Source organism: Ovis aries, chromosome 18 (assembly GCF_016772045.2).
Source record: "Ovis aries strain OAR_USU_Benz2616 breed Rambouillet chromosome 18, ARS-UI_Ramb_v3.0, whole genome shotgun sequence".
Lineage (NCBI taxonomy): Eukaryota > Metazoa > Chordata > Mammalia > Artiodactyla > Bovidae > Ovis > Ovis aries.
This window is the reverse complement of record NC_056071.1, coordinates 43778825-43806736: the sequence shown is the minus strand read 5'-3', so window position 1 is coordinate 43806736 and position 27912 is coordinate 43778825. Positions and strand designations below refer to the sequence as shown.

At 37.5% G+C, this 27912-nt stretch overlaps 2 protein-coding genes across 5 annotated transcripts in view; one reads left to right on the top strand and one right to left on the bottom strand.

The window, feature by feature from the left end:
* LOC114109112 (large ribosomal subunit protein uL18-like) overlaps positions 1 to 27912 on the top strand; it is a 638969-nt gene that overhangs the window by 247547 nt on the left and 363510 nt on the right. The window lies entirely within an intron of this gene.
* The window catches only part of BRMS1L (BRMS1 like transcriptional repressor), a 43401-nt gene continuing 29534 nt past the window's right edge, over positions 14046 to 27912 (bottom strand). For 2 of the 4 annotated variants that reach the window (XM_012098824.4, XM_042235692.2), the window contains 6 exons: positions 24495 to 24591; positions 23374 to 23457; positions 22622 to 22686; positions 21873 to 21912; positions 19820 to 19967; positions 14046 to 15654 (listed from right to left, as the gene is read on the bottom strand). In XM_012098824.4, coding sequence (XP_011954214.1) covers positions 15537 to 15654; positions 19820 to 19967; positions 21873 to 21912; positions 22622 to 22686; positions 23374 to 23457; positions 24495 to 24591 — 552 coding nt within the window. In that variant the 3' untranslated portion in view covers positions 14046 to 15536. The remainder of the gene's footprint in view (positions 15655 to 19819; positions 19968 to 21872; positions 21913 to 22621; positions 22687 to 23373; positions 23458 to 24494; positions 24592 to 27912) is intronic. The other 2 variants (XM_004017898.4, XM_060401817.1) reach the window with 1 other exon arrangement.

Here is a 27912-nt window from a genome sequence, read left to right as displayed (position 1 = left end):
TGACCTGCCTCTTGAGAAACCTGGATGCAGGTCAGGAAGCAACAGTTAGAACTGGACATGGAACAACACACTGGTTCCAAATAGGAAAAGGAGTCCGTCAAGGCTGTATATTGTCACCCTGCTTATTTAACTTATATGCAGAGTACATCATGAGAAACGCTGGACTGGAAGAAGCACAAGCTGGAATCAAGATTGCTGGGAGAAATATCAATAACCTCAGATATGCAGATGACAACACTCTTATGGCAGAAAATGAAGAGGAACTAAAAGCCTCTTGATGAAAGTGAAAGAGGAGGGTGAAAAAGTTGGCTTAAAGCTCAACATTCAGAAAACGAAGATCACGGCATCTGGTCCCATCACTTCATGGGAAATAGATGGGGAAACAGTGGCTGACATTATTTTTTGGGCTCCAAAATCACTGCAGATGGTGACTGCAGCCATGAAATGAAAAGACGCTTACTCCTTGGAAGGAAAGTTATGACCAACCTAGATAGTATATTCAAAAGCAGAGACATTACGTTGCCAACAAAGGTCCATCTAGTCAAGGCTATGGTTTTTCCTGTGGTCATGTATGGATGTGAGAGTTGGACTGTGAAGAAAGCTGAGCACTGAAGAATTGATGCTTTTGAACTGTGTTGTTGGAGAAGACTCTTGAGAGTCCCTTAGACTGCAAGGAGATCCAACCAGTCCATTCTGAAGGAGATCAACCCTGGGTGTTCATTGGAAGGAATGATGCTAAAGCTGAAACTTTAATACCTTGGCTACCTCATGCGAAGAGTTGACTCATTGGAAAAGACTCATGCTGGGAGGGATTGGGGGCAGGAGGAGAAGGGAACAACAGAGGATGAGATGGCTGGATGGTGTCACCGACTCGATGAACATGAGTTTGAGTGAACTCCGAGAGATGTTGATGGACAGGAAGGCCTGGCATGCTGCAGTTCATGGGGTTGCAAAGAGTCTGACACGAATGAGTGACTGAACTGAACTGAAGAGGAATTGAAGAATAAACATACAGAGACAACACAATTACTAAAATTAAAATATTCTAGAAGGAACCAATAGCAGAAATATCTGAAGCAGAAGAATGTATCAGTGAGCTGGAAGATAAAAGGTGGAAATAACTTCTGAAGAGCAGAATAAAGTAAAAAGAATGAAAAGAGCTGAGGAGAGTCTCAGAGACTTCTGGAATCATATTAAATGCACCAACATTCGAATTATAGAGGTCCCAGAAGAAGACAAAAAGAAAGGGTATGAGAAAATTTTCAAGAGATTATAGTTGAAAATTTCCCCAACATGGAAAAGAAAATAGTCAACAAGTCCAAAGGGCACAAAAAGTCAAATACAGAATAAACTCAAGGAGAAACATGCCAAGACACATACTGATCAAACTAACAAAGAATAAACACTATGAAAGAATATTAAAGCAGCAAAGGAGAAGCAACAAGTAACATACAAGGGAAACCACATACGTTTAACAGCTGATCTTTCAGCAGAAATCTGCAGGCAAGGGAATAACAGGATATATTTAAAGAACTTAAAGGGAAAAATCTACAACGAAGATTACTGTACCCAACAAGGATCTCATTCAAAATCGATGGAGAAATAAAAAGCTTCTCAGATAAGCAAAAGTTCAGAGAATTCAGTACCAACCAACCGTCTTTACGACAAATGTTAAAGGGACTTATATAGTCAAGAAATACAAGAGAAGAACAAAGATCTACAAAATCAACCCCGAACAATTAAGAATGGCAATAGGAACATTTATATCAATATTTACTTTAAACGTAAATGGATTAAATGCTCCAAACAAAAGACACAGATTGGCTGAATGGATACAAAAACAAGACACATATATATGCTATCTACAAGAAACCCACTTCAGACCTCAAGACACATATAGACTGAAAGTGAGAGAATGGAAAAATATACTCCAAGCAAATGGGAAGCAAAAGAAACCTGGGGTAGCAACGGTCACATCAGACAAAACAGACCTTAAAATGAAGAAGATTACAAGAGATAAGGAAAGACACTACATAATGATCAAGGGATCAATCCAAAGGGAAGACATACCAACTGTAAATACCTATGCATCCAACAGAGGAGCACCTCAAAGCAGAAGACAAACACTAACAGACATAAAAGTAGAAACCGACAGTAACACAATGATAGTAGGAGACTTTTAACACCCCACTCACACCAAGGGACAGATCATCAAAATAGAAAATTAATAAAGAAACACAGTCTTAAATGAAACATTAGGTGAGACGGATCTCATTGATATCTTCAGGACATTAGATCGAAACACAGAAGAATTACCAACAAAGGTCCATCTAGTCAAAGCCATGGTTTTTCCAGTAGTCATGTATGGTTGTTAGAGTTGGACTATAAAGAAAGCTGAGCACTGAAGAATTGATGCTTTTGAACTGTGGTGTTGGAGAAGACTCTTGAGAGTCCCTTGGACTGCAAGGAGATCCAACCAGATGATCTTGAAGGAAATCAGTCCTAAATAGTCACCGAAAGGACTGATGCTGAAGCTGAAACTCCAGTAATTAGGCCACCTGATGTGAAGAAGCGACTCACTGGAAAACACCCTGATGCTGGGAAAGATTGAAGGTGGGAGAAGGGGACGACAGAGGATGAGATGGTTGGATGGCATCACCAACGTGACGGACATGAGTTTGAGGAGGCTCCGGGAGCTGGTGATGGACAGGGAACCCATGGGGTCACAAAGAGTTGGACATGACTGAGTGATGGAACTGAACTGAACTTCTTCTCAAGTGCACATGGAACATTCTCCAAGATAGACACCTTGGGTCACAAATCTAACGTCAGTAAATTTAAGAAAACCAAAATCATATCAAGCATCTTCTCTGCCCACAATGCTATGAGACTAGATACGAATTACAAGAAAAAAACTGTAAGAAACACAAACACATGGAGATTAAACAACACATTTCTAAAAAACCGAAAGATTACTGCAGAAATCAAAAGGGAAATAAAAAAATTTCTAGAAACAAATTATAATGAAAACATGACAACTCAAAACCTATGGAATGCAGCAAAAGCCATTTTTTTTTGTTTTGTTTTGTTTTTCCCTTTATTTATTTTTTAAATTTTAAAATCTTTAATTCTTACATGCGTTCCCAAACATGAACCCCCCTCCCACCTCCCTCCCCATAACATCTCTCTGGGTCATCCCCATGCACCAGCCCCAAGCATACTGTATCCTGCGTCAGACATAGACTGGCGACTCGATTCTTACATGATAGTATACATGTTAGAATGCCATTCTCCCAAATCATCCCACCCTCTCCCTCTCCCTCTGAGTCCAAAAGTCCGTTATACACATCTGTGTCTTTTTTCCTGTCTTGCATACAGGGTCGTCATTGCCATCTTTCTAAATTCCATATATATGTGTTAGTATACTGTATTGGTGTTTTTCTTTCTGGCTTACTTCACTCTGTATAATCGGCTCCAGGTTCATCCATCTCATCAGAACTGATTCAAATGAATTCTTTTTAATGGCTGAGTAATACTCCATTGTGTATATGTACCACAGCTTTCTTATCCATTCATCTGCTGATGGACATCTAGGTTGTTTCCATGTCCTGGCTATTATAAACAGTGCTGCGATGAACATTGGGGTACATGTGTCTCTTTCAATTCTGGTTTCCTCGGTATGTATGCCCAGCAGCGGGATTGCTGGGTCATAAGGTAGTTCTATTTGCAATTTTTTAAGGAATCTCCCCACTGTTCTCCATAGTGGCTGTACTAGTTTGCATTCCCACCAACAGTGTAGGAGGGTTCCCTTTTCTCCACACCCTCTCCAACATTGATTGCTTGCAGATTTTTGGATCGAAGACATTCTGACTGGTGTGAAGTGGTACCTCATTGTGGTTTTGATTTGCATTTCTCTAATAATGAGTGATGTTGAGCATCTTTTCATGTGTTTGTTAGCCATCCGTATGTCTTCTTTGGAGAAATGTCTATTTAGTTCTTTGGCCCATTTTTTGATTGGGTCGTTTATTTTTCTGGAATTGAGCTGCATAAGTTGCTTGTATATTTTTGAGATTAGTTGTTTGTCAGTTGCTTCATTTGCTATTATTTTCTCCCATTCAGAAGGCTGTCTTTTCACCTTGCTTATATTTTCCTTTGTTGTGCAGAAGCTTTTAATTTTAATTAGATCCCATTTGTTTATTTTTGCTTTTATTTCCAGAATTCTGGGAGGTAGATCATAGAGGATCCTGCTGTGATTTATGTCGGAGAGTGTTTTGCCTACATTCTTCTCTAGGAGTTTTATAGTTTCTGGTCTTACATTTAGATCTTTAATCCATTTTGAGTTTATTTTTGTGTATGGTGTTAGAAAGTGATCTAGTTTCATTCTTTTACAAGTGGTTAACCAGTTTTCCCAGCACCACTTGTTAAAGAGATTGTCTTTACTCCATTGTATATTCTTGCCTCCTTTGTCAAAGATAAGGTGTCCATATGTGTGTGGATTTATCTCTGGGCTTTCTATTTTGTTCCATTGATCTATATGTCTGTCTTTGTGCCAGTACCATACTGTTTTGATGACTGTGGCTTTGTAGTAGAGCCTGAAGTCAGGCAAGTTGATTCCTCCAGTTCCATTCTTATTTCTCAAGACTGCTTTGGCAATTCGAGGTTTTTGTATTTCCATACAAATCTTGAAATTATTTGTTCAGTTCTGTGAAAAATATGGCTGGTAGCTTGATAGGGATTGCACTGAATTTGTAAATTGCTTTGGGTAGTATACTCATTTTCACTATATTCAAAAGCCTTAAGAAGGAAGTTTAAAGCGATACAATCCTACCTTAAGAAACAAGAAAAACATTGAATAGACGACCTAACTTATACATAAAACAACTGGAGAAAGAAGAACCAAAAAAAACCCAAAATTAGTAGAAGCAAAGAAATCATAAAGATCTGAGCAGAAATAAATGAAAAAGAAATGAAAGAAAAAATAGTAAAGACTAATAAAACTAAAAGCTGGTTCTTTGAGAAGATAAACAAAATTGACCAACCTTTAGCCAGGCTCATCAAGAAAAATAGAGAAGAATCAAATCAACAAAATCAGAAATGAATAAGGAGTGGTTACAACAGACAATGCAGAAATACAAAAGATTATAAGAGACTATTACGAACAACTATATGGCAATAAAATGGATAACCTGGAAGAAATGGACAGATTCTTAGAAAAGTTCAATCTTTTAAGACTGAACTAGGAAGAAACAGAAATTATGAACAACCCATTACAAGCACTGAAATTGAAGCTGTGACCAAAAATCTCCCAAAAAACAAAAGCCCAGAACCAGATGGCTTCACAGGAGAATTCTATCAAACATTTAGAGAAGAGCTAATGCCTATCCTTCTAAAACTCTTTCAAAAAATTGCAGAGGAAGGAACACTTCCAAACTTATTCTGCGAGGCCACCATCACCCTCATACCAAAACCAGACAAAGACAACACCAAAAAAGGAAAACTACAGGCCAATATCACTGATGAACATAGATGCAAAAATTCTCAACAGAATTTTAGCAAACAGAATTCAGCAACACATCAAAAAGCTCATACACCATGATCAAGTTGGGTTTATTTCAGGGATGCAAGGATTCTTCAATATACGAAAATCAATGTGACATACCATATTAACAAATTGAAAGATAAAAACCATATGATAATCTCAACAGATGCAAAAAAGCCTTTGATAAAGCTCAGCACCCATTTATGATTCAGTCAGCTCAGTTCAGTTGCTTGGTCATGTCCGACTCTTTGCAACCCCATAGACTGCAGCACACCAGACCTCTCTGTCCATCACCAACTCCGGGAGCCTACTCAAATTCATGTCCATTGAGTTGGTGATGCCATCCAACCATTTCATCCTCTGTCATCCCCTTCTCCTCCTATCTTCAATCTTTCCCAGCATCAGGGTATTTTCAAATGAGTCAGTTCTTCGCATCAAGTGGCCAAAGTATTAGAGTTTCAGCTTCAACATCAGTCTTTCCAATGAATATTTAGTACTGATTTCCTTTAGGATGGACTGGTTGGATCTCCTTGCAGTCCAAGTGACTCTCAAGAATATTCTTCAACACCACAGTTCAAAAGCATCAATTATGATTAAAACTCTTCAAAAATGGGCATAGAAGGAACCTACCTCAACACAGTAAAGGCCATATATAATAAGCCTAGAGCAAACTTTATTCTCAATGGTGAAAAACTGAAAGCATTCTCCCTGAGATCAGGAACAAGACAAGGTTGTCCACTTTCGCCACTATTATTCAACATAGTTCTAGAAGTCCTAGCTACAGCAATCAGAGAAGAAAAAGAAATAAAAGGAATCTAGATCAGAAAAGAAGAAGTAAAGCTCTCACTATTTGCAGATGACAAGATGCTGGACACAGAAAACCCTAAAGATAGTATCAGAAAACTACTAAAGCTAATCAGTGAATTTAGCAAAGTTACAGGATACAAAATCAATACACAGAAATCACTTGCATTTCTATATACTAACAATGAAAAATCAGAAATAGAAATTAAGGAATCACCCTCATTCACCATTGCAACAAAAACATTAAATATCTAGGAATAAACTTACCTAAGGAGACAAAAGAACTGTACACGGAAAATTATAAGACACTAATGAAAGAAATCAAAGATGACATAAACAGATGGAGAGATATTCCATGTTCTTGGATAGGAAGAGTCAACATTGTGAAAATGACTATACTACCAAATGCAATCTACAGATTTAATGTGATCTGTATCAAACTACCAGTAGGATTTTTCACAGAACTAGAACAAAAAATTTCACAATTCATATGGAAACACAAAAGACCCCGAATAGCCAAAGCAGTCTTGAGAAAGAAGAATGCTGCTGGAGGAATCAAGCTTCCTGACTTCAGATTATACTACAAAGCTACAGTCATCAAGACAGTATGGTACTGGCACAAAAACAGAAATATAGACCAATGGAACAAGATAGAAAACCCAGGAAAAAACCCATGCACCATGGGTACCTTATTTTTGACAAAGGAGACAAGAATATATAATGGGGTAAAGACAGCCTCTTCAATAAATGGTGCTGGGAAAACGGGACAGCTACACGCAAAAGAGTGAAATTAAAACACTTCCTAACACCATACACAAAGATAAACTCAAAATGGATTAAAGACCGAAATATAAGACGAGAAACTATAAAACTTTTAGAGAAAAACATAGGCAGAACACTTGAGGACATAAATCAAAGCAAGATCCTCTATGACCCACCTCTAAAAACAAAAGTAAACAAGTGGGATCTAATTAAACTTAAATGCTTTTGCACAGCAAAGGAAACTATAAGCAAGGTGAAAAGACAACCCTCTGAATGGGAGAAAATAATAGCAAACAAAACAACAGAAAAAGGATAAATTTCCAAAATCTACAAGCAGCTCATACAACTCAATACCAGAAAAACAAACAACCCAATTACAAAGTGGGAAAAGACCTAAATAGACATTATTCCAAAGACATACAGATGGCTAACAAACACATGAAAAGATGCTCAACATAGTTCTTTATTAGAGAAATGCAAATCAAAACCACAATGAGATATTACTTCACAGGGGTCTGAATGGCCCTCATCAAAAAGGCTACAAACAATAAATGCTGGAGAGGGTGTGGAGAAAAGGGAACGTTCTTGCATTGTTGGTGGGAATGTAAATTGATACAGCCACTATGAAGACAGTATGGAGATTCCTTAAAAAACTAGAAATAAAACCAGAATAAAACCAACATATGACCCAGCAATCCCACTCCTAGGCATATACCCTGAGGAAACCAAAACTGAAACAGACACATGTATCCCACTGTTCATTGCAGCATTATTTACAATAGCTAGGACATGGAACAACCTAGATATCCAATGACAGATGAATGTAAAAAGAAGTTGTGGTACATATACACAATGGAATATTACTCAGCCATAAAAAGGAATGCATTTGAGGCAGCTCTAATGAGGTGGATGAACCCAAAATCTATTATACAGAGTGAAGTGAGTCAGAAAAATATAGATAACACACATATAATGTATTCTAATGCACATATATGGAATCTAGAAAAATTGTATTGAAGAATTTATTTACAGGGCAACAGTGGAGAAACAGACATGGAGAAATGACATATGGACCTGGGAAGAGGGAAGAAGAGGGTGAGATGTATGGAAAGAGTACCATGGAAACTTACATTACCATAGGTAAAATATAGAGCCAACGGGAATTGCTGTATGGCTCAGGAAACTCAAACAGGGGCTCTGTATCAACCCAGAGGGGTGGGGTGGGGAGGGAGGTGGAAGGGAGGTTTAAAACGGAGGGGATATATGTATACCTATGGCTGATGCACGTTGAGGTTCAACAGAAAACAGCAAAACTCTGTAATTATCCTTTAATAAAAAATAAATTTAAAAAAAATGTTCCTGGCATATGGCAGGCATTCAAATTACAAGCATTATTATTGTTGGCTGTCATGAGCCAGGGATCACACTGGTCCAATAAACAGGGCAGAGTGGCAAAGTACATAGTATAGAAAGAACTTAGAGGAGGGCTGTGCACCTGGTCTTCACAGTGAGATCCCAGTCAGCAGCACACCAGGAAAAACCAAATCAAAAGCTAAAAACGGAGTTGCCATGATTCAGAAATCCTACTCTTGGGCATATATCCAGACAAAATTGTAATTAAAAAGATACATGCCCTTCTATGTAATGTTCATAGCAGCAGTATTTTACAATAGCTAAGACATTGTACAGGAAACAGGAATCAAGACCATCCCCAAGAAAAAGAAATGCAAAAGAGCAAAATGGCTGCCTGAGGAGGCCTTACAAATAGCTGTGAAAAGAAGGGAAGCGAAAAGCAAAGGAGAAAAGGAAAGATATACCCATTTGAATGCAGAGTTCCAAAGAATAGCAAGGAGAGATAAGAAAGCCTTCCTCAGCAATCAATGCAAAGAAATAGAGGAAAACAATCTAATGGGAAAGACTAGAGATCTCTTCAAGAAAACTAGAGATAGCAAGGGAACAGTCCATGCAAAGATGGGCTCAATAAAGTACAGAAATAGTAGGGGCCTAACAGAAGCAGAAGATATTAAGAAGAGGTGGCAAGAATACCCAGAAGAACTGTACAAAAAAGAACTCTATGCAGGTCAGGAAGCAACAGTTAGAACTGGACATGGAACAACAGACTGGTTCCAAACAGGAAAAGGAGTACATCAAGGCTATATATTGTCACCCTGCTTATTTAATTTATATGCAGAGTCCATCATGAGAAATGCTGGGCTGGATGAAGCACAAGCTGGAATCAAGATTGCCGGGAGAAATATCAATAACCTCAGATATGCAGATGACACCACCCTTATGGCAGAAAGTGAAGAAGAACTAAAGAGCCTCTCGATGAAAGTGAAAGACGACAGTGACAAAGTTGGCTTAAACTCAACATTCAGAAAACTAAGATCATGGCATCCTGTCCCATCACTTCATGGCAAATAGATCGGGAAACAGTGGAAACAGAGTCAGACTTATTTTGGGGGGCTCCAAAATCACTGCAGATGGTAATTGCAGCCATGAAATTAAAAGACACTTACTCCTTGGAAGGAAAGCTACGACCAACCTAGACAGCATATTAAAAAGCAGAGACATTACTGTGCCAACAAAGGTCCATCTAGTGAAGGCTATGGTTTTTCCAGTGGTCATGTATGGATGTGAGAGTTGGACTGTGAAGAAAGCTGAGCGCTGAAGAATTGATGCTTTTGAACTGTGGTATTGGGAAGACTCTTGAGAGTCCCTTGGACTCCAAGGAGATCCAACCAGTCCATCCTAAAGGAGATCAGTCCTGGGTGTTCACTGGAAGGACTGATGTTGAAGCTGAGACTCAATACTTTGGCCACCTGATGCGAAGAGCCTGACTCATTTGAAAAGACCCTGACGCTGGGAAAGATTGAGGGCAGGAGGAGAGGAGGATGACAGAGGATGAGATGGTTGGATGGCATCACTGACTTGATGGTCATGGGTTTGGGTGGACTCCGTGAGTTGGTGATGGACAGGGAGGCCTGGCATGCTGTGGTTCACGGGGTCGCAAAGAGTTGGACACGACTGAGCGACTGAACTGAAGACATAAAAAGAACCCAAATATTCATCAGTAAATGAATGAAAAAAGAAGGTGTGGTGTTGGGACCTTCCTGGTGATGCAGTGGCTAAGACTCTGCACTCCCAAAGCACAGGGCCTGGGTTCGATCTCTGGTGGGGAAACAGATCACATATGTCTCAACAAGAGTTGACATGCTGCAACTAAGACCCAGTACAGCCGATTAAGAAACGCTGGACTGGAAGAAACACAAGCTGGAATCAAGATTGCCGGGAGAAATATCAATAACCTCAGATATGCAGATGACACCACCCTTATGGCAGAAAGTAAAGAGGAGCTAAAAAGCCTCTGGATGAAAGTGAAAGAGGAGAGTGAAAAAGTTGGCTTAAAGCTCAACATTCAGAAAACGAAGATCATGGTATCTGGTCCCATCACTTCATGGCAAATAGATGGGGAAACAGTAGAAACAGTATCAGACTTTATTTTGGGGGGCTCCAAAATCACTGCAGATTGTGACTGCAGCCATGAAATTAAAAGATGCTTACTCCTTGGAAGAAAAGTTATGACCAACCTAGACAGCATATTCAAAAGCAGAGACATTACTTTGCTGACTAAAGTCCATCTAGTCAAGGCTATGGTTTTTCCAGTAGTCATGTATGGATGTGAGAGTTGGACTGTGAAGAAAGCTGAGCGCTGAAGAATTAATGCTTTTGAACTGTGGTGTTGGAGATGACTCTTGAAGAGTCCCTTGGACTACAAGGAGATCCAACCAGTCCATTCTGAAGGAGATCAACCCTGGGATTTCTTTGGAAGGAATGATGCTAAAGCTGAAGCTCTAGTACTTTGGCCACCTCACGAGAAGAGTTGAGTCATTGGAAAAGACTCTGATGCTAGGAGGGATTGAGGGCAGGAGGAGAAGGGGACGACCAAGGATGAGATGGCTGGATGGCATCACGGACTCGATGGACGTGAGTCTGAGTGAACTCCGGGAGTTGGTGATGGACAGGGAGGCCTGGCGTGCTGCGATTCATGAGGTCGCAAAGAGTCGGACACGACTGAACGACTGAACTGAACTGAACTGAACTGAACACATTAAAAAAAAAAATATGTGGTGTATGTGTACAATGGATTACTAACCACAAAAAGAATGAAATAATGCCATTTTCAGCAAGATGAATGGGCATAGAGATTAACGTACTAAGCAAAGAAAGAGAAAAACAAATACCGTATCATATCACTTGTATGTGGAATCTAAAATAAAGCATCAATGAACATATATATAAAACAGAAATAGATTTCCAGGCATAGGAAACAGATTTGCAGTTGCCAAAGTGGAAGCAGTGTTGAGGAAACATGGATTCAAAGTTTGGGACTAGCAGATACAAACTATATAGGATGGATAAATGACAAGATCCTAATGCATAGCTCAGGGAACTATATTCAATATCCTGTGATAAATCATAATGGAAAAGAACATGAATTAGAATATATATGTGTACAAGAATCACTTTGCTGTAGAACAGATATTAATAGAATTTTTTAAAAATCAGATTATAACAATGTGTCCAGCATAATGAGAGGACAGGTGGACTCCCTAAGGTTTCAACAAACCAATCTTTGGATTCCAAGTGATTTCACACAGATCTTCCTAGAAGGAAACAATATGCCAAGTAGTTGACTTGAGTCAGGTCCCCTTCTCAGTTATATCTCCCAATGTAAATTATTGAATCGACACACAGCTGTCAGTTCAATCGTGAGTGAGTTGGTCTAACTTTCCCGGAGTGGTCAACTCAGGGCGTGTTACTGGTTTGACAGACTCGCCATAACAAATGCCGCAGACTGGGTGGCTCAGACAGCAGAAATGCATTTTCTCACAGCTCTAGAGGTCAGAAGTCCAAGATCAAAGTGTCAGCAGGTTTGGTTTCTCCTGAAGCCTCTCTCCTTGGCTTGCAGGCAGTGGACTTCTGTCTTCATATGGTCTTTCCCTCTGCGTGCACACATCTGCTTTCCAAATTTTTCTGTGTCCAAATTTCCTCAAAAGAAATTTTGAAAATAAAAAATATAAGGACATTGGTCAGATTGGATGAGGACCTAATGTAAACACCCATTTTAACTTAATCACCTCTTCAAAGGCCCCATCTCCAAATACAGTCACGTCCTGAGGTAATGGGTGTGATGGCTTTAATATATGAATTGGGAGTGGGGGGCAGACACGAAAGGGCATATGGATAAAGTTTAAGTTTGGGGCCTATGAAGGTAAAGGACAAGACTCTGCACCACAGTGACCAATGATGGAAATGCCTCAATTAATCCCACCTGATATATCAGGCATACTTCTGGCAGTTCATCCATGAAGACAATGTAAGGAACATGTGTTTTCCCTAACTCCATTCTGAGCTTGCATGTTCTTTTAAAAATACTTCAGATTTCTTCATCTTTAGCAATTAAAATAGTTTATATTCCAACCTGGCAAGAAACTATATAAATCCTAACTAGGGTATTCATTCATCCTACATCCATTTTCCTTATCTTATAAATTCATTTTAATTCAATTTTAGTGTACTGGACTTAGTGGATCCAAAATCAAAATCAGAAATAACAGACAACATTCTTGTTCTTCTTTTAAAATAATTATCAATTATTTGAGATTGTATATGTTTCTGTCCAGGGGTATCTGAGTACTGAGTAACAATACATATATCAAAACGACTTTTATGTGACAGTTTGCAATGAAAAGTACTCAGGGGCCAGTGAGAAGAAAGGACAGAAATGAGTGTGCATTTACTGTGTGCTAACTAATTTTAGTGATGAACCAGATTAGTAATGATTAGATTCTTTTAATGGGAAATGTTGGGGAGGGATAACTAAACATGAAATCCTGGAAGCTGAGACAGGAAAAGTCCTCATACTGATCCTAAGACAGAGGCTGACTGTAGGGTTATCAGCAGCTGCTACATCACATTTTGCAGATTCTAACAATTCCCCTAGACAGCATATTAAAAAGCAGAAACACTACTTTGCCAACAAAGGTCTGTCAAGGTTATGGTTTTCCCAGTGGTCATATATGGATATGAGAGTTGGACTATAAAGAAAGCTGAGCACCGAAGAATTGATGCTTTTGAACTGTGGTATTGAAGAAGACTTGAGAGTCCCTTGGACTGCAAGGATATCCAACCAGTCCATCCTAAAGGAAATCAGTCCTGAATATTCATTGGAAGGACTGATGTTGAAGCTGAAACTCTAATACTTTGGCCACCTGATGTGAAGAACTGACTCATTTGAAAAGATCCTGATGCTGGGAAAGATTGAAGGAAGGAGGAGAAGGGTACGACCGAGGATGAGACGGCTGGATGGCATCACCGACTCAATGGACATGAGTTGGAGTAAACTCAGGGAGTTGGTGATGGACAGGGAGGCCTGGCGTGCTGCAGTCCACGGGGTCACAAAGAGTCAGACACGACTGAGCAACTGAACTGAACTGAACAGTTTCCCTAAACTATTTGAGCAGAAGTCAAATGGCAAACTGACAACAATACAATCTATTTTATAGTACTTCAATCACAGTCAAGCATATGCTTACCTGAATCAGCATCAATACTATGGAATTTGTTTTATTTGATATAAACATTGAAGTTCTGAAAGTAAATGTGCTAAATCATGGTTTTTAAATTAAAGACTTCTACTTACAATTTCAGAACTTATACAATATATTTTTATTAAAGTAGAACATATGTGCATATATTTAAATTAAGTATAACTTAGCTGTCTTAAATATCTGCAACAGAGGTTGAAAGAGAGAAGAAGTAACATTTGTTCAACACTCCATACCTATTAATGTAAACTGGCTCAAATCCTTCTCAGAAGTAGACAGGTTATAAATAATAAAAGAACTCATGCACAAGTCATTCAAGACACTACGAATGACACTCAAACACATCTTTTTATTATATACTAAATTTAAAAATACAAATCTTATTAAAAATGCTTATGAAACATTGTATACATAAGTACTGTCAAATACTATCAGATTATGATATTATGTACATTTGCTAAGGTTAATTAGAAATAGAACAACATTCATAACTTTGCTGATAACGAGTTTCAGAAGTCAAATATTTTAATTAACATTTGGCAACTCTGAAGTAGTGATCTGCACAGGAAGATGTCTGCAGAGGTAAAACGGTGAGAAAACAAACGGAAAAATGCAGATATTCCTGCCCTAAGTGTTAATAAGTAGATCTCTTCTTCATCCTCTTAAGTCTCAAAATAACAGAAATTAAAGTGCATAAGACCACAAGGAATACCTGATTTGGTTGTACCCTAATACATACTATTGCCAATTGTGCTGCCATACTGAGGGCTTTGATCTCTGTACTGTTCCTGAGGTTTCAGAAGTTAATTTTGAATGTGACTAGGGGAAAAGAGGCCAATACTTTCTAAATTGCACGAAATGGCCTTAAAGTGTAGAAACACCAAAGATAAAAATATTAATTTGGGAATAGATTCAAGGAGATCATCCGTGTCTATTTTGCCCTAGAAATAAAATTAGGATATGAACCTAGTTTTACCTCTGGAAAATGCTTACTAAAAATCTGTTTCAAAAGATCAGACATGTACAGCAAGTACCACAATACTGTCAGTTACTGTCCACCCACTTACATACTGTATCATAAATACCAGGCATCAATACCTGCCTTCCAAAGATTCACGAGAAACACAGGAAGAAGCATGTTATTACTTGACACTAACTTTGCTAATCAACATAAAGTATGACCTGTAAAAATAGGTCACCACCATACAATCAAGGAAGAGGAGAAGGAAAACTGCTAGTCTACAAAAGTGCTCCTTTTAGCTTTCCAGCCGAATAGCTTAATTTGGGTAAAATAAGATTGTAAAGTAAGGCCATCAGTTCTAAATAAGCTGATGAAGCCATCTATACATACTCACATATATACGTTTAAATTTCAGTTTTGATTTAACACGAATGTGCTATTACAAACCATTTATAGGAAACATTTTATCAGGCTTATTTACAAATATATGATCAGAGAAAAGATCTTGAAAATCAAGAAAACTGCAGATAAATGTCGCCATTGCTAACACAGTTCACTAAAGGTAAGACAGATTTACATAAAAACCAAAGGAAAAAGTTTAGTAAGAAAACCCTACCATATACACCTATTGGTCATTGGATCAAAAAGGCAAATAAATGTAATGATCGTGACTAAACTTTTATTACTGTCTCTTTTAATAACATATCAACATGAGGTTTACTTAGAGTACTACCTATAAATACACAGTCTCTCATGATTCAATGAGAATATTAAGTTATTGAATACATTTTTTAATTCCCATGGCACATCATACTTGGTAACACTAATAAGGTAGATTTAGATAACACTTAAATCATGATTACGAATGTTTAATTGAGTATTTTCCTTTCTGTAGCTGTGAAATGTAAAGCTTAGATTTGCTTCCATCAGGCCTCTTAAACCAAACTTCATCATGGTTAATTGTTGTAATTACAGCACTAAAAAGAAAAAAAAAACATATGAATGAATGAATGACAATATGCCTCCTCCACTTTTAGAGCACTAGCTATAAAACCAAAATAGCTGGACTGTAAGGGTGGACTCAGGTATGTAATTGTCATTTATCAGAATGCTACTAGCAGGGCATGCTGCCAAAAACACCACATTCAACAACACAATTATCTCCTTTCTTTTCTTAATAGAGTTGGTAAAATTTACTCTTGGAACTATTAAAAGCACATTGTCCATTCCCACCCAACTCCAAAAGACAAAAAACTGGAGCTAAAACCACTTCTTGTATGGTATTACAGCTCCAACTCATATTGATATGGTTGTAGGATATGTTCTAAATACAAATCTTAATTCCCAGTGTCAAGTATCTATGGTACTCATACATATTTTTTTAACACTATTAATCTTTATTAGGTTGGTGCAAAGGTAATTGTAGTTTTGCATTGTTGAACTTTGCCATTTGATATTGGAATACATTCTTAAATAAATGCGGTTATGTTATACATCATTTTTTAACATACATTTCTCACTTTATGTTTTTTTGCTAATGACTTATTACTTGCTGTGTATTTTATATTTATTTTAGACAAGGGAAATGATGTTAGACAAAAAGCAGATTTGGGTGATTTTTCTTATTCAAGTTCAAAATGGGTCGTAAAGCAGCACAGACAACTCACAACATCAATGCACCTGACCCAGGAACTGCTAATGAACACACAGTGCAGCAGTGGCTCAAGAAGTTTTGCAAAGGAGCTGAGAGCTTGAAGATAAGGAGTGCAGTGGCCAGTCATCAGAAGTTGACAACGAAACTGAAAGCCGTCATCAAAGCTGATCCTATTACAACTACACAAGAAGTTGTTGAAGAACTCAACATTGATCATTAAGTTCAAATTGCCAACATCCGCCAGATCATCAAAAAAGCAAGAGAGTTCCAGAAAAACATCTATCTCTGCTTTATTGACTATGCCAAAGCCTTTGACTGTGTGCATCACAATAAACTGTGGAAAATTATGAAAGAGATGGGAATACCAGACCACCTGACCTGCCTCTTGAGAAACCTGGATGCAGGTCAGGAAGCAACAGTTAGAACTGGACATGGAACAACACACTGGTTCCAAATAGGAAAAGGAGTACGTCAAGGCTGTATATTGTCACCCTGCTTATTTAACTTATACGCAGAGTACATCATAAGAAATGCTGGGCTGGATGAAGTACAAGCTGGAATCAAGATTGCCAGGAGAAATATCAATAACCTCAGATATGGAGATGACACCATTCTTATGGCAGAAACTGAAGAAGAACTAAAGAGCCTCTTGATGAAAGTGAAAGAGGAGAGTGAAAAAGTTGGCTTAAAGCTCAACATTCAGAAAACTAAGATCATGGCATCCTGTCCCATCACTTCATGGGAAATAGATGGGGAAACAGTGGGAACAGTGGCCGACTTTATTTTGGGGGGCTCCAAAATCACTGCAGATGGTGATTGTAGCCATGAAATTAAAAGATGCTTACTCCTTGGAAGGAAAGTGATGACCAACCTAAACAACATATTAAAAAGCAGAGACAAAGGTCTGTCTAGGCAAGGCTATGGTTTTTCCAGTGGTCATGTATGGATGTGAGATTTGGACTATAAAGAAAGCTGAGTGCCGAAGAATTGATGCTTTTGAACTGTGGTGTTGGAGAAGACTCTTGAAAGCCCCTTAGACTGCAAGGAGATCCAACCAGTCCATCCTAAAGGAGTCCTGGGTGTTCACTGGAAGGACTGATGTTGAAGCTGAGACTCCAATACTTTGGCCACCTGATGTGAAGAGCTGACTCATTTGAAAAGACTCTGATGCTGGGAAAGATTGAGGACAGGAGGAAAAGGGGACGTCAGAGGATAAGATGGTTGGATGGCATCACCGACTCAACAGACATGAGTTTGGGTGAACTCCCGGAGTTGGTGATGGACACAGAGGCCTGGCATGCTGCCGTCCATGGGGTTGCAAAGGGTCGGACACGACTGAGCAACTGAACTGAAATGAACTGATGGTCATTTGGCATTTGAAGCAAACTGGAAAGGTGAAAAAGCTCAGTAAGTGAGTGCCTCACAAGCTGACTGAAAATCAAAACACTCGTTGTTCTGAAGTGACAATGAACCATTTCTCGACTGGACTGTGACATGTAACAAAAAGTGGATTTTATACAACCACCGGTGATGACCAGCTCAGTGGCTGGATCAAGAAGAAGCTTCAAAGCAATTCCCAAAGCCAAATTTACACCAAAAAAAGGTCCCCATCACTGTTTGGTGGTCTGCTGCCCATCTGATCCACTATAGATTTCTGAATCCTGACAAAACCATTAGATCTAAGAAGTATGCTCAGGAAATTGATGAGATGCACTGAAAATTGCAATGCCTGAATCCAGCAGGGGTCAACAGAAAGGGTCCAATTCTTCTCCACAAAAACCCCCAAACACACGTTGCACCACCACCAGTTCAAAGTTGAACAAACTGGGATACGAAGTTTTGCCTCATCTGCCATATTCACCTAACCTCACGCCAACTGACAACCACTTCTTCAAGCATCTCGACAACTTCTTGCAGGGAAAATGCTTCTACAACCAGCAGGGTGCCGAAAATGTTTTCCAAGAAAGAGTTCACATCTCTATCCATGGATTTTTATGCTACAGAAATAAACTAATTTCCCATTGGCAAAAATGTGCTGATTGTAATGGTTCCTATTTTGATTAATAAAGATGTGTTTGAACCTAGTAACAATGATTTAAAATTCACAGTCCAAAACCACAATTACGTTTGCACCAACCTAACAGAAGTCTTTCTAAAACTATGTTTGTGTTTAATCCTCTTTTATGCTATTTTATCTCCTTTTTAGTGCTACCCTGGTGGCTCAATAGTAAAGAATCCACCTGCTAATACAGGAGACACAGGTTTGATCTATGGGGCAGGAAGATCCCCTGGAGAATGAAAGGGCAACTCACTCCAGTATTCTTGCCTGGAAAGTCCCATGGATAGAGGAGTCTGGCCAGCTACAGTCCATGGGGTCGCAAAGAGTCAGACACAACTGTGTGACTGAGCACAAGCATTTCCTTTTTAACCACATTTATGGTACACAGTAGTAGTTATATGTCTCAAAAGCAATAAGATAAGGCAAAGAAGCCAGGGGTACTTTATATATATATGTATGTATGTATGTATGTGTATATATATATGTGTACATACATACATATATATATATATATATATATATATATATATATATATATATGCTTCCCAGGTGGTGTTAGTGGTAAAAAACCCACCTGCCAATATTGGATATCTAAGAGACATGGATTCAATCCCTGGGTCAGGAAGATCCCCTGGAGGAGGGCATGACAACCTACTCCAGTATTTTGCCTGGAGAATCCCATGGACAGAGGAGCCTGGCAGGCTACAGTCCATGGGATCACAAAGAATCTGACACAACTGAAGCAACTAGCATGCATACACACAGATCCTAAGTGGTAGTAGTTATATGACTCAAAAGCAATAAGATAAAGCAAAAAATCCAGGAGTATTATATATGTAACCTACTAATTAATTAGCTCAATGGACTTTTATGAGAAAAATCTGCTCCTGAAACGAGTATTCAGTAATAAATGCAAACACCTTATTTACTATTACTACCTAGAAAAAGTTATTTTCTTACTGTAGAGGATAAAAAAACTCTGAGGATTAAATAATAAACTATAAAGGAACTAAAGAAGTGATGCACATTAATATTTTCCAAAGGCCACACCAGAGAAAACTTAGAAGGCTCTATAAATGATTATAGAAACTTTATTTAAGCTCAGACAGGTTGAATCTTCTAAAAGGCAATTTTCAGTTTTCAAGTTATACTTTAATTACCATCACTCTAAATTTTCACTAATTTTCAATTCCTTTCCCATTTTGATTGATGCAATTTTTTTTATACAAAATACTAAAATATACCCCCAAAAGTTAACATTAACACTGGTGTTCAAACATGCTAATCAAATCATACGTCACAAAAAGAAAGAAATCCACAGGCACATATTAAGGTATTAGGAATGCACTACACAAGCAGCAAAAATTTACTGACAACAACTCAGTACACTCTAATACTGAGCAGCACTGAAACAATAAAGGCTTTTTACCTTGTAGGACATTCATCTTTTTTGTCAATACATATTGTCTGTCCACGTATATACCATTCACCGTCATAGTATAACCTTCCCTCTTCGGATCTAGCACTGTGCAGGTGTTTTTCCAGTTTCACAGGTGCTAAAGGGATCAGTTCAAAAACTGTTATATTAATAAGACATTGTCAGAGGAACAAAAGTGCAGAACACTTAAGCATTAATACCAATCCACCCATATATGTGAAAAAACACTAAAAATACTTTTTCAGATAACAAACCTACATCTAATAAAAACAAAGAGAATTTCATTTCCTACATTTTTTTATATAATTCAGTGTTTAATAGAGCTATTTAAAAAAGCTAAAAATATATATAATAAATCAATTAACTAGACAAGTGCAAGAGAGCAGATATATTATCCACTATTAATGCCAATTTTAAGTAAGATTTAAAATCTGAGTTGTCATATTTCCACTGAAAATTTCCTGATGGCTCAGAGGGTAAAGAATCTGCCTGCAAAGCGGGAGACTCAGATTCAATCCCTGGGTGGGGAAGATCCCCTGGAGAAGGGAATGGCAACCCATTATTCTTGCCTGGAGAAATTCCATGAAAAGAGGAGCCTGGTGGGCTACAGTCCATGGGGTGCAAAGAGTCGGACACAACTGAATGACTAACACACACACAAACAATATATAATAAATCAATAACTAGACAAGTGTAAGGAGAAAAGATGATGCATTATGCTTTACTAGTGCCATTTTAAGTAAGATTTAAAATCTGAGTTGTCATATCTCCACTGAAAATTATATTTTTTCATATTGTCTCGCCTGACACTTTTTATTGTCTCAACTGACACTTCAAAAAAGCAAAGTTTAACATATATTCCAAGAATTTCCCAGCCCTTTGATTCTAAAAAGCAAATGTCCTCAGTAGAATTTTCATTTTGAAATTCTAGAAATGGTTTGAGATTCATCAGATAAACTCATGCAGAAAAAAAAAAAATTCTTTATGGAAGCACACTGTCAAAAGCACACCATGAAATATACCCCTCTGCATCATTCAAATGTCACCACCTCAGAAAGGTCTTCCCCAACCACTCTACCCACTCCTCAGGTAATCTTCACCACAGCTTTATATTTCCTTCATAGCAATTATTACAATTTGTCAGTATCTAGTTAGTCATCTATTTACATATACATTATCATTCTGCCTCCCTCAAGGAAGTTCCAGGAGGTTCAACTCTTGAACCACTACATTCACTGACCTCAAAAAGTGCCTGGTATTTAAAAGGTTTTCAGTAAGTATTCACTCATTCATTCATTCAACAAATGTTTTCTGAGCACTGTGACTGAACAGACAGATTTCTGACCTTTGTGGAGCTTACGATTCTCTCAGGAGACAGGTAAACATGTAAACAATCAAAAAATTACAAATTGTGGTAAGTGCCATGAAGAAAACAAAGAATACACATGCTAAAGATAACAGGGGCTGGGGAGGAGACCCACTCAACAGTGTAGTCAGACTCTTAAAGGAATCCATGGCTCAAATCTATACAGTGAAAGAAGGTAGAAACAGAGAAATTATTCTAGACAGTAATGTCCGTCACTACTTCAGCAGTGATTTCAGGATTTTTGATGAACCCAACTGCCAGCATTCTAATCTCTCTCATAGAAAATATAGGTACAGAAGTAACTTTGTGCACAATTCCAGAGGCTTGAGGAATTGAAAGTCCACAATTCCTATTCACAGGCTCTCTGAAGGCCATCCATGGACTCTAGACACCTCCCCTATAGAATTACTGAGCCCATTAAAAAACACTAAATACATACTTTTAAGATTACTGATCCATTATTAGCAACTGTAATGCAGTTGAAGCACTAAAGAAGAAATACATTCCATTCATAAATCTTGAAACTTTTACATGAGGCAAAGTCTCCAGAAGAATTTTTCACAGTTCTGCATATAGCGTTCACTGATTAAATGAAACCAGTGACGGGGGAGTGGTTTAGTATGTAATTGACTTAAAAAGTCTCCAAAGAGATTTCTGAACTCAGACAAAATGACTTACGTTCTGTTTTCACTCTATGTGGACCAAGTGTAGCCATTGCCTTAATTAAAAAAAGAAGAAGAAAGATGTCTGAGTTCAAAATCAAAGTATATTTCGATATCCATTTAATATATAAAATTTACAAGCTTAATAACAAACAGTGAAATATGATCTGCTTCAATAAGTTGGTAATGTTTAAAACCATGGGAATATAAAAAGAATAAAAATTTATTCTAGAGGTGTTATCAATACCTAATATAATCTCAAATTCTCAACTAAGAAGCTTCTGAGAATGGAAAATTTTAATAGGAAAACAAGTCTCCACTTTCAAACAAGCACAGAAAATCTTCTAACATTTCAATGTTTAATGACAAAATGCAAAAATGTATAATAAAGGTTCAAATATTCACTCACTTTCATTCATTCAACAAATATATCTGAGTGCCTTCTGTGAGCCAGTACCAGGCTAAGCCCTAGGCACAGAATGGTAATCCATTACTGTTTTGGGGCAACCAAAATACTTTTGCATACTTTTGCATAAATTGTTAATTACGTTATCACAGGAAAAAATAGAATCAAACTGCTAGCATGCCTCTCATAAAATACTCTTGCAATCCACAGATATCTGTATTAGTAATGACTGCCTAGAGAGACTGTTGCAAAGTAAAGCATATTTACAACAATATTTTGATGTATTAGTGAAAAATTATACACTCTTAAAAAGTAGACTACAAAAAATATACTTGAATTCCATTGCTCTTTAATCATACCTTCCTTATTGTTGTCCAGTCTTCAAGAATATCAAGATCTTGTAACATATAAACTATATACGGACGTTGAAAAGTCAAGGTCAGTTTAGCTGTAAGAATTTCAATTTTAAACTATACTTCCAAATTTCTGTTTTTCAGAGACTGGAACAACGACTTCAGACAGAAACCATCAGCATGCTGAATTCTGACTCCAAATTGTTTTTCAAAAAACTTACCAGCGTTAAGTATGTTCTAGTACTTCAGATATTATAACCATATTCTCTTAATCCTATGGTGTCTCTGACAGTAAAATAAACCAACAACCTAATCACTGTTTTGAGGTGGGTAAGGGGGAAAGCAGGAGCCAGGGGAAGGTACCATAGGGAATGCCAAGATTGAATGTGTATATTAATGTAATTTAAAGACATTCCAGTTTCAGAGACATTAAAAATGTCAAAAAGTACACGTGAGAATTAAGCAATCACACTATCTAATAAACAGCTGCTTCATTTCAAAGCCCTTGTGATCTACAAAGCCACATTAATTTTCAGTGTTGAGATCATGGCTAAATTTCTTATCCTCTCTACCTGGCTTAATCTAAACTATACCCTTCTGCTTTCAATCATTTTTAAAAATCATCTCTTACTACAGGATCATGCAAATAAAGATAATGTATACTAATAAAAGTTACAAAGATAGGCACAGTGAAAAAACATACATTAAAACAACTAAAAAAAAAAATTTAAAAACCCGGAAAATTTGAAAAAGGATATCTGACACAACAACTGGCTTCTTTTTGTCGGGACTGAAAGGATCCTTCCTCTTTTTTCTTGACTGAAGCTCATCATTCCACAGCTCTGGCAAGTAAATAAAAATTAAGTATTACTTGATTTCTTGAGATCAAAGGAAAAAAAAGACTAATTTCATAGTAGCAAAACTACATTGGTGGCTATGTTTATATGCTATAAATATGGGTATATATTATATATATATATGACTACATATAATTTAATGAGCAGCTATATATTTATGAATTTTCCTCTTCTTTCATTAGAATAAAATTCAATTTGCCACCTAATGCCTAGTAACTGATGAACATATATGTCAGGCACTTAAATATTCATCACATGAATGGTCTCAACTAATCTTCGAAGCTACCTCTCAGGCAGACAGTCTCATCACTTCAATTATAAGAAGAGACTGACCTAGAAAAGCTAAAACTGTCAACGATGGCCAGCCAACTAGTCGAACAATGGCACGAGAGCTCAGCTCGTCTGCTCTGCCTATTGTATCCTAGACAAACAGAATTTAAAACAAGTAACATAATACTCATCCAAGAACCATAGGATAGCCCAGTAAATCTTCCAAGGTGTAGAAAGCCTTTCCCTGAAAAAGCCAATTTCACTTTGGCCTAATCTAATTATTAATAAGTATTTCCTCTTTTTGAGACAAAAATCTGCCTCCTTATAATATCCATCATTTTGTCCTAGTTTGTGCAGGACCAAGAGAAAAGGTCCTTTCTATTCCTTCTTCCACATGACAATCTTTCAAGACTTAGAGGAAAGAATATATACTGTAGCTGTCTTCCAATACTACTGTTATGTTGTAATAATATTCTTAACTGTTCTTACAGTGTATTATCCTCATGCCTGTTGTTCCTGTCACACTTCTATTTTATTCCTTTTCATGTGCTACATTTTCTATATCCTTCTGAAGTATGAGTCCCAATTAAAGCAACAATCACAGCAAATTCTTTAGCAGTCTTCCTCCTTGCCCTCTCATTAGGACACTTCATTTATATACCATTTGTATAAGAGACTAGATATGAAGAGACACCTCAGTAAAACAAAGATTTAGTGCCACTTAAACATGACAGTCACAGCATTCCCCTCACCTGAGGTAATATCAATGCTGTGCCGGTCCTCTTCAAGCCTTCTTATCTTCTCCTCTAGCTCACTCTGTACTGTATCATATAACAAAAGCTTTTCACTCTGGAAAAAAAAAAATAGATCACACATAACCAGGAAGAAAGAATCGTTCCATGTTTAACTAACAATACCAAATAACTCACTTTTTAAAGTATTTTAACATATGGTGCTTTTGTTTAAATTCAACTTAAAAATTTTAATGATGAAATGTCAAATATATGAATGAACTAAAACTAGAAACTAAGAATCTAAGTATACAGAGAACTACATGCAATTAAGTTGTTTAAGAATATCTAAATCTGTATGTGATAAAGAGGCAAATATTTACTTCATAAAAAACTCATAGTGAGTTCCTGTAGCCCCTTTCAAATACAGGCAGGCCCCCTGTCAGCACAATGGAGAGCCTTTCCTGTAAAATGTATCACTGTAAAACAAAACTATTTTTTCTCATATCAGAACAATTCCTCACTAATACGTCAATCGTATTAAAAGAGACGAATTCAAGAGAAAAATTCAAGTATAAATTTTATAATTATTTCAAACAATTCAATTAAAGATAAAATTCAAGTATAAATTTTATAATTATTTCAAACAATTCAATTAAAGATAAAATCGTAATATTACAGACTAATTATATCCCAATCTTTCAACAAAACTATAGAAAGACTGAGCCACTGGCTAAGAGACAAGACTATTTACTAGTAAATCAGACTAGAATCCGGATCCACTTGTTCTAGCCCTTTTTTTTTTAATTATAAAATACTGTATCCTTTATTTTTAAAGCCAGAGGATGAGCATCAGCGTGAAGATGAGCTGTGTGTGTGTGTGTGTGTGTGTGTCCGTGCGCACACGTGCGCACTCCGTAGTGTGCAATTCTTTGCAACCCTATGGACTGTAGTCCATCAGGCTCCTCAGTTCATGGAACTTTCTAGGCAAGAATACTGGAGTGGGTTGCCATTTCCCACTATAATTTTATATGATAAATAAAATCACATAGATTTATCATATAAAAGGCTGTGACAGATTGCCACCCACCTACCACATGCATATCTCTAGTAAAGACAATAGCCTATTGGGATATAGCTAGATATGCCTGTCTCATAGTAGCTACTGGAATACAGTTAGTTATGATTTCTTGTGGAAGGCATAAGCCATGCCCATTTTGAGCATTCCCAGTGTCCATCATGAAGTCTTCTCTTTTGGGTTTGAAATTTAGAGTCTACGTATGCTTGAAGGCTCTGCCAAGTGGAAGAGAAAAGATGGTTTTTGTAAATTTGAAGCAATCCTGGAGGCAGAGAGAAAGCAGAGCTGAAGAAGGCTAAAACTAGATCCCCTATGAAAAATTATCTCATTACATGTTACTCTCTATGCTTACTTCCTTTTACTTTCTCCTCTGCTTTTGGTAAAATTTTACTGAATAGTCTAGCATTATCTAAATTGTACTACAAGAATTGGGAACTGTTACATAGCAGATAAGAAGGGAGAACAGGCTGCAGTCACAGTCAAGATTGTGTGATGGCTATGAACAGAGCCAGATTCTCCAACCAAAGAGGCCTCTGAAAGCTAAGTAGGAGTGATAAAGCCTTTGCTTTCAAAAATATTTCAATGAAAAAATGTTTTATAAAAATTACCACTAAAAAAAAAAGAATATGGACTTTTAACTGGTGAATTCTCTTTGTATTCCATTGATATATTTGCCCTAGGCCAAACAGAAATTCTGAAATAAACCTACCAGTCATTGTTTAAAAAAAAAAGGTACAATAGGACTGAAATGTTTGAAGTTTTGAAGGCTTCTCTAAAAAATACCACAGGTATACTTTAAATTACACAAATAGAAGTGCCTTGACTCTATCCTCATTATTCTTTGTTCTTCTCTCCCTTATCCCCAGCCCCTCAACAGCCTTCCATGAGAAGGAAAGAAAGTCATAACTGAAGCAGGTAAAAAGACAGCTGGAAAAGAAAGAGGCTTTCAAACTCCCTTTCTTTGGTGCCTGTAGAGCCTTCTATACTCAATAGGTAATTTACCTTTTTTAAAGTATTATTAATTATAACTACACATTTGGCTTCAAAATCCCACACCCCTCCAATCTTCACACGTATACTTAGTGAACCTGCTCACTGATCCCTTTCACCAACTGAGACCATGCTCCTTCTCATCAGGGCCATGTTAGGGAGTGCCAGCAAAGTGGCTCCAAGGTTCCATGTTTGCACTCATATTCCCTCTGGCCTGGGTTCAGAATCAATTGCCTGTTGGCAGTTCCCTGACTAAGGCATCTCACAGTTTTGAACCTGGACTAGCATCTTAGGAGATTTTCAAGGACTAGCATTACCAGAGAAAGAACAAAACATATTAAAAGGCTACAGTCCTTTTTTTTTTTTTTAAGTATGCTGCATTGGAATAAAAAGATAAGCAGAACAGGATTTAAAAGCCAAGAAACAGATTCCAGTTGTGGGAAATGTTACAAAAAAGGTGACTTTTCAAATTATTTGAAAACCAGATGACAATAAATGACAAGAGAAAAATGAGTTTAAGTGTACAGAGAAAAAAAGTTGGCTTAAAACTCAACATTCAGAAAACTAAGATCATGGCATCCAGCCCCATCACTTCATGGCTGATAAAATAATGGAAACAGTGAGAGACTTTACTTTTCATGGCTCCAAAATCACCGCTGGTGATTGCAGCCATGAAATTAAAGGACACTTGTTCCTTGGAAGAAAAGTTATGACCACCTAGACAGCTTATTAAAAAGCAGAGACATTACCTTGCCGACAAATGTTCACCTAGTCAAAGCTATGGTTTTTCCAGTAGTCATGTACAGATGTGAGAGCTGGACCATAAAGAAAGCTGAGTGCTGAAGAACTGATGCTTTTGAACTGTGGTGCTGGAGAAGACTCTTGAAGAGTCCCTTGGAGATCCAACCAGTCCATCCTAAAGGACATCAGTCCTGAATATTCATGGGAAGGACTAATGTTGGGCTGAAAGTCCAATACTTTGGCCATCTGATGCAAAGAGCTGACTCACTGGAAAAGACCCTGATGATGGGAAAGACTGAAGGCAGGAGAAGGGGACGACAGAGGATGAGATGGTTGGATGGCATCACCGACTTGATGGACATGAGTTTGAGCAAGCACTGGGAATTGGTGATGGACAGGGAAGCCTGGCATGCTGCAGTCCATGGGGTCACAAACAGTCGGACACGACTGAGTGACTGAACTGAACTGATACAGAGAAAAAATTTTATAACGTAAGGTTCTTTGCCTTATGTTATATAAAACAATGGACTAAACAGTTAAATTTACAAAATGAAATTTAAAGGAAGTAAGGAAAGATAGTGAATGATATTGGGATGAAGAAAGTTTTTCAAAGCACAAAAATCCGAAGGA